Genomic DNA, 13,515 nt, shown 5'->3' on the forward strand with positions numbered 1-13,515 from the left:
ATGGTTAACATGTACGGGAAAGTCATGAAAATCGAGACTGACAAGCCAGTGCAGGTTATGTTCTTTGAACGTTCCGCTTGCAGCGACGACGGTGGCGAAAATCCGGGTGAACACGGGGACCCCGCAATGTGTTTAGCCATACCCACAGCATTGTTTTATGACATGTACATTTTCAGGTAAGTACATTATTTTTATAATGTACTTCTGCATATTATACCTTTCAGGCTAAAGAAGTAAGTTTGTTTTAATTATACATTTTCAAATCAAAAGCTATTACAAAGATTAAGTTTAATAAATCTTTTGAAGCTTTGATAAGTTTAACAAATTTATTTTATTCACAATTATTATGCGTAAAAATGTAAACAAAACCATATTGACAGTCAATTTTTAAAAAGTTCAAATAAACTAAAACCATTGTACACACTATTAACATTTTGCTGTGAGATATTTTGTGTGAGATATTTTGTCTGAGATCAATTGTCTATGGTATCATTTGTCCTGAAATATTTTCTCCTGGTATCTTTTGTCCGTGAGATTATTTGTCCTTGGGATCATTTGCCCTGTGATCATTTGTCCTGAGATCATTTTTCCTTGAGATCATTTGTCCTGAGATCATTTGTCCTGAGATCATTTGTTCTGTCACCGTCTGCATATTACTTTCTGTTTAATTATTCTTTAAATCGCACTTAGTATCTCCATTATTTTATGACATTATTTTATAATACATGTCTGCATATTACTTTTTTTTTTAAATTATTCTTTAAATCGCACTTAGTTTCTCCATTATTATATAACATCCACATAATTAGGTAAATACTTTGATATTTCTCAAAATTATCTCCGCGTGTTATATATTTTTATACGCTTTTATTTTGTTCACAATGCCTACCCATTTATTAGTAGATTTATGGCAATTCCTGTAACTCAATTTTTATCCGATTCTAATCCCGCGCTTTCTTACTAATTGTTAATATATAAACGCGTCTCCGATGACAATGCAAGAATATTTGTATTTTAATCCAGTTTAATATTAGATTAGTCATAAAAGGTGATAATAAATGAATTTTAAATTTAACAAAAAAAGGAAAGAAAAACTAAATTAATTAACTGCGATTGCTAAGATCAGCTTTTTTAACGTTTTTTTAATAACGTTTTTATTTTTATTTTTTTATTTTGCCTAATTGAGAATACTGTCTTTTAGTGATTGCAAGATCTTGTTTTATTTTAGACTAAATATTTTAGTCAACTTCAGTGAGAACGAATTACTAATTTAAAAATATATAAATCATGGCCATAATAAGCTTGTCATTAAAAATGCTCTCAAAATTTAACTATCACTCTTGAGATCTTTTACACATTTTAGCCACCAAAGTTTTTATTTAAAAAGCAAATAATAGGTATTTTAATTTTCAATAGGCCTACATGTAAATCTGATTAAACTACGACTAAAAATGTTTGCTTTAAAATATGGTCAGGAGCTAGGAATCTCAGGAAGACAATTATCTGCCCCTTAGCTGTTAACGTCACTCACCTTTGAAAAAAAATTCACATCGATGGACAATTTGTAGAAAGATTTTACAAGTTTTTAACCTTGTTTTCTTACAATTTATACTTAAATTTAGTGATATTTTCATAGAGTTTTAACAAATAATCTAATGTCACATTAAGTAAAAAATGTAGAAATTGTTTTCAATTCTTTGAAGACTATTATATATGTAAAGTTTGGACGAAACCGGTGCATTAAAATTGCGAAAAATCTAGTAAATAGATTTGTCACACAACAGCAGAAAGAAAACAAACAGACATCGTCAACATCGTCAACTAAATGAAAATTTATAAAATTGCAAAATGAAACTAGTGGAAAAATAAACCTTCAAAACCTTAATTAAAAACAAAACGAATTTGCTTTCTTTAATAAAGGCATGTGTCTCTGTTGAAAGATCATACACATTTGTGTTAATGTATAATATATTTTTAAAAATTAAAATTTCTCGTTGTCTCACCTCCTTTCTTCCTAAAACTGTATTCCCTGTATAATACCAGTTTTCTTTTAATTAGTACACATTAAAATATCTAGCCAACTTGCTTTATACTTTTAGCAGTTGAGTGTTGATAAAGCCTCTATACATGTCATTGCAGCACACCCAATACTAAACAGGTTAAACCAGAGAACTATGCGACCATCGTCATTGAGGAACCCAACAAGGAAATCCTTCAATTTGACGATCAGAAATTTCCCAGCGATGAGAGGTTAGACTAAAGTCAAATAGTATTTAACAATATTGCTAAATGGTGTCTTTCCTGACTACATTACTGATGAAATAGTATTATAAGTGGCTTTTAACATATTTTATGGGGTTAGTCTTCAAACGACTTAAGGGAGTTTGCGAATCACGTAGAGGGATGTACACAGTTTGATGTTACAAGCTTTAATTTAACTTGCGTCCTTTGTCTTTTTGTCTTCATTTGATACTTGCGTCCTTTGTCTTTTTGTCTTCATTTGATACTTGCGTCCTTTGTCTTTTTGTCTTCATTTGATACTTGCGTCCTTTGTCTTTTTGTCTTCATTTGATACTTGCGTCCTTTGTCTTTTTGTCTTCATTTGATACTTGCGTCCTTTGTCTTTTTGTCTTCATTTGATACTGATGATCGTAATCTCAATCACTTCTAACGGACCACTTTCTCTAAAACTCAGCTCGCGTTTAAAGACTCGATGACAGTCCTATCTGATATTAAATTTAACTTAATCTGTTGCTTAATTGTATTTTTAAATTTAATAATTGATTAAAATTTCCTGTATAAAAAATCTATTTACCGTACTATTTCAAGCAGTTTTTCTGTTTAAATAAACTAGCCAACTGACTCTATCGATGTTTCTATGGCCGATAAATATGTTAGTTGATCAAATTTTAGAACCCCACAAAAGTTAATTTTTTTTAAGATGGCCACAGTTGCCACGGCAACCAGATTTTCAGAAGAGTCCCTAACGCATGCAAATAATTCCCCCTAAGTTCCTTAACTTATATATCAACAAATAAATTAAAAAAATGTTTATTATTTAAGAAGTTTTTTCCCCTTTTTTTCTGGAGCCTACCCCTTTAAACTCGTGACTCACACGCTAGATATCACTCATTTCACCGGTACCCCAAGCTGTCTCTTACTTATTTATTTATTAAACTAAATACGGCTTAACTGATACATAATATTAACCTACATCTCCAATGTTGCATTTATCACTACTCTATTTTAAAAATACTTCCTGCCGAAGTGCTAGCTAAGATAAAAAAATATTCAAACTTTCCTCATTTGAAACTGGCAGCGTTGTCTGGAAACCAGTCATGGGCATGGACGAGTGGGTGGTTGGGTCGATAAAAACTAAGCCAGGGACCCATGTGCTCCAGGGTACCCGAATGTTCTACTTCGGTTGCTACCTGTACGGCTACCACCAGTTCTATGGCTACATGCACCCCGGGGGATTCATGTCTTCACCAATCGATGACGTAAGGAAAAGTTTCAGACTTCTATCTATATGCTACTAACACTCAAGTTTATTTACATGTTTGAATTTTTTTTTTTTTTTGGTTGTCCGTTTGGTCACAGGAGAGAATCTGTGTAGAGCTCTAAAATAGTAATTAAGTAGAGAACAATTCTTGTTTTTAGATAGTTAATCACAATTTTTTTTAAGGACGTTAATTAATTTTTTGATTTATTCATTGGTAGATTAGCCACATTAATTATAAAAGTTTAGAACAATAACTTTACTTATAGTGAATAGTGACGTCACATGATTTATTTACTCTTTACAGCAATAATGGCGGCTTCAATCTAGTGTTAAGGCAAAATCTTGACTTAACCAAATTAGCCGTAGAATCTAGATAACTCTAAGTAGATCTAGATAATAATAATGAGTTTCTATACTAAACTATTAAAGACCTTCATTATTTTATATAAATCTTTGTTTGTTAAGATATAAAATTGTCTAATATAAGTTAATTTAATTTGAAAGATTCTATATCTAGGGCCTATTCGCGTAAATAAAGTTTATATATAGCACAAAAAATGTCAGTGACGTCACGAGTCTAGATAGCTAAGTTGTTAGTGTAATAGACATCCATGCGGGTGGTACGGGTACTAGATACATCATGTCAAATGTTAATTTCTTTTATCAATTTACGTCTTTTTTAAAGTGGGGCCTGGTTATTTTGTGATGATAAGTGACATACTTGATGTCATTTATGGATGACCCCCCTCCTCCGCGAAAGCCACAGTTATCAAACTAGATAACGGGTAGTCTAGTAATCTACTAAAATTCAGCTATGTTGACAAGTTTGTATATATATATATATATATATATATATATATATATATATATATATATATATATATATATATATATATATATATATATATATATATATATATATATATATATTATATATATATATATATATATATATATATATATATATATATATATATATATATATATATATATATATATATATATAATAGTTTCGCTGTCTGTCTATCTATCTATCTATCTATCTATCTATCTATCTATCTGTCTGACAAGAACGCTCTAGAGAAAACACAAGGAAAATAAAAACATGCACAGTAATTCGAAAAACGAAGTATGACGTCGACACATTTAGCGCACAGAGTAGAAAATAATCTCAAACCCAGAGAGTGCTCACAGTTATATGACGTCATTGATTTTCGCGTTAACATTGAATAAAAAGGAAATGTTGTCTAATCTTAATGGTTTGCGTGAAGAGTTTCTTGCATACAATTCTTCGGGTAGGGGCGAAGCCCCACCCCCCGCGTAAGAACGTCTGAGCCCCCCCCCCCCTCCCCAACTCAAAAGAAATTTCTTCATCGATACTCTATAATAAAATTACCGCCTAATTAATGTGTCTAATCTAAAAAGTGGTTTTCTTTAATGCAATTCTTCGGGTAGTGGCTAAGCGCGACACCAGTGTTTCTTTCAGACTTTTTCCTCCCCGGAGAGGGGTGGGGGTAATTGAAATTTTCGAGGGCGGGGTTAGAATTTTCGGGGAGGGGGGGCGGACACTGGAAAAAGTATATAATTATATTTCGTTGAATGGGACGGTAGACATGTTTTTTTTTGGGAGTGGGGGTGGGGGGGGTGGGGGGGGGGGGGGTGGGGAGTGGGGGGGGGGGGAGGTGTGAGTGGGGGGGTGGGTGGGGCGGTGGTTTCCTCATCGATACTCTATAATAAAATTACCGCCTAATTAATGTGTCTAATCTAAAAAGTGGTTTTCTCGCAATTTCTTTAATGCAATTCTTCGGGTAGTGGCTAAGCGCGACACCAGTGTTTCTTTCAGACTTTTTCCTCCCCGGAGAGGGGTGGGGGTAATTGAAATTTTCGAGGGCGGGGTTAGAATTTTCGGGGAGGGGGGGCGGACACTGGAAAAAGTATATAATTATATTTCGTTGAATGGGACGGTAGACATGTTTTTTTTTTGGGAGTGGGGGGGGGGGGGGGGGGTGGGGGAGGGGGGGGGTGGGGAGTGGGGGGGGGGGAGGTGTGAGTGGGGGGGTGGGTGGGGCGGTGGTTTCCTCATCGATACTCTATAATAAAATTACCGCCTAATTAATGTGTCTAATCTAAAAAGTGGTTTTCTCGCAATTTCTTTAATGCAATTCTTCGCGTAGTGGCTAAGCGCGACACCAGTGTTTCTTTCAGACTTTTTCCTCCCCGGAGAGCGGTGGGGGGTACTTGAAATTTTCGGGGGCGGGGGTAAAATTTTCGGGGAGGGGGCGGACACTGGAAAAAGTATATAATTATATTTCGTTGAATGGGACGGTAGACATGTTTTTTGGGGGGTGGAGGTGGGGTGGGGGTGGGTGGCGGTGGGTGGGGTGGGGGGGGGGGGGCTGGTGTGTGGGGTGGGTGTGGGGTGGGGGGTGGGGGGGTGGTGTGTGTGGGGGGGGGGGTGGGTTGGTTTTAGTTTAGAGAAAAGAGACAGCACTATCAACCTAGCGCCCGGTGTATCCTTCCTCAACGGGCCATTTTTCTCGTATATATATATATATATATAATTTATGCATGGCATATAATATTTATGTCGAGACTGCAACAATACTTACATAGATTGAAAATTGTGAAAACACGCAAAAATCTAGTTCACGGGGAGACCTCATTGATAATGATTGCGATGGTCGTGTTGACGAGGAGTTGTACGATGGGTACGGTAAGTGGGCGTGTCTTGTACCTTGATGTTGTAAGTGGGCGTGTCTTGTACCTTGATGGTGTGAGTGGGCGTGTCTTTTACCTTAATGGTGTGAGTGGGCGTGTCTTGTACTTGATGTTGTGAGTGGGCGTGTCTTGTACCTTGATGGTGTGAGTGGCGTGTCTTGTACTTGATGTTGTGAGTGGGCGTGTCTTGTACCTTGATGGTGTGAGTGGGCGTGTCTTGTACCTTGGAGGTGTGAGTGGGCGTGTCTTGTACGTGATGTTGTGAGTGGGCGTGTCTTGTACCTTAATGGTGTGAGTGGGCGTGTCTTGCCTTGATTTGATAATTGCGAGTGTTTGTGTATCTTGATGGGGTAAGTGGGCTTGTTTAGATTAAGTGAGGTTGGTTGCACTGTCGTTTACATTTGTAAGCAACCTGGGGCGTTTTTTTTTTATATTTGTGAGGTAGGTGGGGCTGTTGTTTTTATATTTAGGTTGTTTTCGCCATTCCATACACTTATGTAAGATACATTTTCAGGTTAGACGGATTAATTCTATACGTATGTCTCTACTAAGGAAAAAAATTGCATTTCAAATTATGCCACTCCTGAAAAACAAAGCTGTAATTTTAAAAAAGATTTTTATTTTTACAGATAACGACCATGATGGCGCTGTTGACGAGGATTTAGCAAAGCCTGACAGAGGTAGATTATGTACTAATACAACATGACTTTAAATATATATATATATATATATATATATATATATATATATATATATATATATATATATATATATATATATATATATATATATATATCACGTAACAGTTAATGGTGGATGGGCTGAATGGCGTGCCTGGGGCTGTACCCAGAATTGTTCTGTAACTGATGAAGAACGTTTCAGGTACGGTCGTTTGATTTGCTTGACCCCTTAATTGGCGCATACCATTTGTATTTTTTTACATTGGGAAACAAACTTTCAAAACAATACCGGTGATTCACTTATTCAGAATCAGAATCATAATAATTTCGACAAGCTTTCTTTCTAGCGCGATCCATTAGTAACAAATATATAAATTATTAAATCAAATGTAAAATAAATTGCAATAATTTAAAGCATTCGCATTTTATTTTGATATTTCTCTCATTCCATGTTCTGTTTTAATTAAATTATATTATAATTTAACATCTTCCTAATGCTGCGTTTGAATAAATTATATTCTAATTTAACCGATTCCTATGTTAAGAAACAAAGATTAATATAAAATATTTAAGGGCTAAAATAGTTCAGTAAAAAGTATATTTTTGTTGTGTAATCTAGTATCGGCTTTCTTCGATTGACATAACACAGATGTAACAAATGACGTATATTTTTTATAGCTTAAATTCTTGAATAAGATAAATAAAAACAATCATATCATTGAAGCTATAGCCTAAATCTATTAATGCATTCAAACTCTATTATCTATTGCGGTTATATAGGACTAGATATTAAATCTAGAATCGAGTGTTTTTTCCGACATACCAGCCATCTTTATTTTCAAGCGAAGCCTTGACCTATGACCTAAGTTCAAAGCTCACTTTGGTTTCTTAGCCGCTGTCCTTACATAAGTAAATTATTTCTAAAATAATAATCATTAAAAAAGTTTTAAAAAACCCACGTTTTCTGATTGAACTAAAAAGTAGAAAATAAATGCTATACATCACAATAATGCAAGCGATCACTCTACTATAAGCGATGAAAAAAAAAAATACAGGTCCAATACGTCCGCACTATACGAAAGCTAATTTTTTTTAAAAATTGAATCCTCTCCAGACGTTGCACCAACCCCCGACCGGTCAACTTTGGGGCGAACTGCCCGGGTTTTAACAGGCAGCCCCGTAAAGGAAAGTGCTGGATCAAGACGAGGTGCCCCACAAGTAAGGCGATATGGTGCTTTTTAAAAATTGCCTGCTTGTCTGTCTCTATGTCCGTCTGTCTGCCTGCCCGTATGTCTGTCTGCGGAAAGCACGAACACTTAAGTACTTAAGATAGTCTACATAGCATATTTAGTTACCAAATTAATTGTGTAGTACTCTATCCACTTTTTAGCGATTTTCGGAAAACGAAAATGAAATATAATCTAACTCTGGTTTCGTAAAAGCCAATATAGAGCACCTTTTAATTTAATTGGACGTAGTTTAACATTTACGTACTACATCTCTTACGCTGGTTTCTTTCAATTTTTCAACCATTTCCAGAAACCGGATGTGGCACAATACTTTATTTCCGTATGAACCCAATAAATTAGGTAGTGTTTTATACGGTAGACACAATGTAATATATTATTATATAAGATTTAATTCTTTTATAATGTTTAATTGACCGATAAACCAATGCGTAAATTGTTTTAAGTTCATATGTGCATAATTCTTGAATTACGTATAAAAATGTAATAAAAACATATCTACAGCTGGATTGAGGATGTATTACACAAAGTTACTATTTAAAATGATAATAGGTGAAAGTTTTGATTTGAGCCCTCCCGCTTTATTTTAGTAACATTTATTGTAAAAAATGTATCTTCTCCTCGATGTAGCGTTTCTTCAGATTTTACTTTTTGTAACATTTCAGCGTGCCCTAAAATTTTACTCTTGTAACATTCCCAGCGTGCCCTAAAATTTTACTTTAACATTCCCAGCGTGTTCTAAATTTTACTTTTTGTAACATTCCCAGCGTGCACTAAATTTTATTTTTAATATGCCTAGCCTACCATTAATTTTACTTTAACATTCCCAGCGTGCCCTAAATTTTACTTTAACATTCCCAGCATGCCCTAAACTGAGATTTGGATTCGAATGCGCCAAGTCTTGCGCCAACTGTTTCCCCGACTGCAACAAGTTCAACGGCACGTGCAATGGCACGTGTGTCAAAGGTTATCAGGATCTGGAAGAGATTTGTTTGATTCGTGAGTACCCCGTGTCTTTTGCGAGTTTAATGTTATTTATTGGGGGAGAGTGATTTGTTAAAAAATGTAACGCTATCTTCACATTAAATTTTATTCATTTATGCATTTTAGTGGACTTATATCTTAAAATGTTTACACACTTTATGATTTAAAAAAAAAATTCTAACTCTCATTACATTGAAAATTTTATTCTAATGCAAGTTTTATAGTTGTTTTATTTACAACCCAGCCTGTAACTCTGGCTGGTATGGTGAAAACTGCGAAGAAAGTTGTGAAGAAAAATGTGGGGGAGATTGTGCTGAAACAGTGGAAGGAACTTGTCCGCGTAAGTTGTTGGACTCCAGTATAAGTAGCCTACACATGGAACTTATTTGATCCTAGAGGCTTATTGTATTGTATTTTTGCAAATATAATATTTGTGTATATATGTATATATATATATATATATATATATATATATATATATATATATATATATATATATATATATATATATATATATATATATACAGAGAGAGAGAGATACAGAGAGATAATAAAGCTTAATAACCCATTAAAAGAATAATTAACTTATTTTATAAATAGCTTTTTATTTTGAAAGAGAGGGGCCACCACTGGAGAATCACTACAACAAATGCTTTGTTTGCATGAGCACTAAGAAATACTAGGCTCAGCTATGACCATTATCAGTTACATACACATTTGTCATCTGATCACTAAGGTGTGACCGAAATACAACAATTGAGGGTTGTATTGGGGGTCATCCATAAATGACGTCACGCTTTTTTGGACGATTCGTACCTCCCCCCTCCAGTCCGTCACACGTCGTCACAAAAAGCCAGGCCCCCCCTCCCTTAAAATCACGTTACACCTCAGCCTACAACCCCCCCTCCCCCTCTCAAAATTGCAGTTGAATTATTTTTTTTAACATCGATATTTTTCTAAAATCATGTATGAACTTTGTCAAAATAGAGTATTTTAATCAATTCCTATTACAATTTATTAAAACAGTTTTCTAAAATGCGAAACAACGTCTAAAATTCGTTTTCTAACATTGCTTTTTTATAATGCAAAAGTGTGACGTCGCACCATCTGAACCCCTCCCCCTCCCCTCATCACACACCGTAAAAAATTACAGACCCCCCCCCTATCCTCCCTACGAGTGTGACGTCATTTATGGATGACCCCTTGTCTGCGGAAAGCGGATATCTTCTCCCCTAGGGCCTGCCTCCACCAACAAAGCATATCGCCACTTTGCGTATAATGTTTTTACATAGCCTACTAATTAGATGAGCAATATCCCATTTGATCTAATTTCGTGCACCTAATGTGACAAGATTGTCACATAATCATCAAGCCCACCTACACTGTCTATCGAATGTATTTGAAATTTTATAATGTTGAATGTAATGTGACAAACCTATGCGATGAGACTTTTCTTACATGTATTAGGGCCTATGTGTTAAAAAAGTAAATAAACGTAAATAAAAACCACATGAAAATTTTACAAAAAATGTCCAAATCTACTATAATCATCCAAAATACTAAAAATATTTTGTCGTTATATATTTTGTATGAGATTTTTCCCCCACGATATCATTGTCCTAAATATTTTGTTCTTGAGATATTTTGTCCTGAGATCATTTGTCGGTGAAATATTTTATCTAGGATATTTTATCTGAGATCAGTTATCATTGAGATAGTGTGTCCTCCACCGTATATATTTAGACGTATACGCAAACGTTATTACAGCATGCATATGTGTTCACGAAGTACTACAAATAAACCGGGAGTGATCTCCCCTAAACTTTCTAGAATATTTATATATAAAATAACAGGGGATGGGAACTCGGACTATAGACATGATTTTTAATCAATTTTAAATACTTAAAGATTTAAAAATAGAATAAAATCTCGTAGACAAAAGAATTGCACACCAAGTGAACGCCAAATAAAATTTGACAGAAGGTAGAGAATTAGATCTTTTACTTACATGTGAAATTTCATTTATCTGTCTGAAATAGTACTCAAGTTATAGGTTTTTTAAAAATTCAAAGTAGAAAAAGTACTACTTCCGGTTATCAAAAATCGCTCAAAACTTGATACGGATCTACGATTTTGATAAAATACTTATATATGAAATTTCATCTCGATTTTTTTTTGTGCACGATTACAATACTTTCTCTATACTTCGTATATACGAGAAAGTAAAAAATACACGCCCATATTTATGTTGTGTGTAATTACACTTTTTCTTTCTAATCCAGCTCGATACTGGCTGGTTGCCTTGGGTGTTTTGACGATATTTGCGATCGTGGGCGGCTCAATATACTGGTGGCAGTAAGTAAATTAGCAGAAGGGGGACAACTCGTGTCATCATCGTTTCCCAATCGTACCCAACACAAAAAAATGGGCAGATGAAGTAGGGTTCATCTGTTTCATAAGCCTAGGAATATGAAGGGATAATATGCTCAGCATTATGCCAAACCGTCTTTACTTTCCTTAACGTAAGTTAGGTACACATCAGAGCTGGGTGGACTCAGGGATAGTCTACTGACTTGAACCCATATTTGAACTCGAGACATCTTGGTTAGCAGATTTGCTTTCTACCGCAATGAGTCGCTGCATACCTTTATGCAATTATTTAGATAGAAGGTTTGCCGTTGTTTTGTCCTTTAAGTGTTAGTTTCATTTTTTTAACATTATTTAGAGCTGTTTAGCGCATCATTCAAGTATTATTACTTATGATTGTTTATTTTAAAAAACCAATATGTTCCTTACACCGTGTGATAATTTCTAAATTTAAAATATATTATTAATCGGTGCAGAATTTTTGTTTTTCAAAAATTTTCCCAACAATATATAACATAATATACTAAAGTTGGAGTTTAATATAAAATAAGCAAATTAGAATCTCACCAACACGTGTGTTACAAAAAATGGTAAAAGTTTTGCAATTTCTTTGTGAAAAAAAAATACAAAAAGTTTAAATTTAAATTGTCTTATAACGTAGACACGGGACATTATATTATAGGACAACTCGCCACTGATGGGGACCGCTTGGTTTTTAGAGCTTATTATTGTATGTGGAATTCCAACCAGCTCTGATGGATACCTGACTCATTTTAGGGAAGCTTAGGCGGCTGAGCATAGTACTGACCACACTATCTCCCAGACATTGAAACAGATGAACTCTACTTCATTTAACCCATGTGTGTAGGGCACTAAAGGGAAAATTAGATTACGCACCAGATAGCTATCAGAGATATGAGTTCTGGAACCTTGTTTAACATATGTTTCTGTTTCTGCGGAAAGTAAAAAAATCAAAATGTTCTTTGATTTTTATTTCACAGACAGAGGGAGCCCTCACAAAAATTTGTACACGGGGAAGACAATAGGAGTTACGTGGCGCATTCAGGGTCGTCGGCGTTTACATTCGCCTAAGATTAGTGTTGTACAGTTTAAGTGTTGAAGTGCGATGTACAGGCAGACATGACATCTTTGTTAGTTGTTATAATCCTTTGTTTTAATTTATAAAGGCCGCTGTAGAAACATTGTTAGTTATAATTTATATTTTCTTATTTATAAAAGCCACTATGTAAACATTGTTAGTTATAACTTATATTTTCTAATTTATAAAGGCCACTGTAGAAACATTGTTAGTTATAATTTATATTTTCTAATTTATAAAGGCCACTGTAGAAACATTGTTAGTTATAATATATATTTTCTAATTTATAAAGGCCACTGTAGAAACATTGTTAGTTATAATTTATATTTTCTAATTTATAAAGGCCACTGTAGAAATATTGATAGTTATAATTTACATTTTCTAATATATAAAGACCACTGTAAAAACATTGTTAGTTCTCATAATCTTTTGTTCTAATTATAAAGGCCACAGTATAAACATTGATAGTTATAATTTATATTTTCTAATTGATAAAGGCTACAGTATAAACATTGTAAGTTCTCATAATCTAATTTATAAAGGCCACAGTATAAACATTGATAGTTATAATTTATATTTTCTAATTGATAAAGGCTACAGTATAAACATTGTAAGTTCTCATAATCTAATTTATAAAGGCCTCAGTAGAAACATTGATAGTTATAATTTATATTTTCTAATTTATAAAGGCCACAGTATAAACATTGTAAGTTATAATTTATATTTTCTAATTCAAAAAGGCCACTGTAAAAACATTGTTAGTTCTCATAATCTTTTGTTATTATTTATAAAAGCCACAGTAGAAACATTGTTAGTAATAATACATATTTTCTAATTTATGAAAGGAAACGCAGAAAATTGTTAGTTATAATTTTTTAGCGCAATTTCCATTCTGGAGAATTGCGTTTATTAACCCGT

The 13,515-nt window shown here is 34.0% G+C and overlaps 1 protein-coding gene across 1 annotated transcript; it reads left to right on the forward strand.

The window, feature by feature from the left end:
• On the forward strand, positions 1-12,590 carry LOC131929943 (uncharacterized). The gene is made up of 11 exons (XM_059286329.1): positions 1-176; positions 2,140-2,250; positions 3,320-3,500; positions 6,116-6,215; positions 6,850-6,900; positions 7,027-7,102; positions 8,015-8,118; positions 9,009-9,146; positions 9,376-9,471; positions 11,414-11,486; positions 12,500-12,590. The coding sequence occupies exons 1-11, from the start codon at positions 1-3 to the stop codon at positions 12,588-12,590; spliced, it is 1,197 nt and encodes a 398-aa protein (XP_059142312.1).
• Positions 12,591-13,515: the final 925 nt, after the last annotated feature.

This window comes from Physella acuta, unplaced genomic scaffold, assembly GCF_028476545.2.
Source record: "Physella acuta isolate Inbredline_101_S28 unplaced genomic scaffold, ASM2847654v3 ptg001697l, whole genome shotgun sequence".
Taxonomy (NCBI): Eukaryota; Metazoa; Mollusca; class Gastropoda; family Physidae; genus Physella; species Physella acuta.

What these genes read in the sequence shown, in the direction of transcription:
- LOC131929943 (XM_059286329.1), top strand. Translation starts at nt 1, where the DNA reads ATGGTTAACATGTACGGGAAAGTCATGAAAATCGAGACTGACAAGCCA. An exon ending in ACTGATGAAGAACGTTTCAG is followed by an intron (nt 7,103 to 8,014) that starts GTACGGTCGTTT and finishes AATCCTCTCCAG; the next exon opens with ACGTTGCACCAACCCCCGAC. An exon ending in GGAAGAGATTTGTTTGATTC is followed by an intron (nt 9,147 to 9,375) that starts GTGAGTACCCCG and finishes TTTACAACCCAG; the next exon opens with CCTGTAACTCTGGCTGGTAT.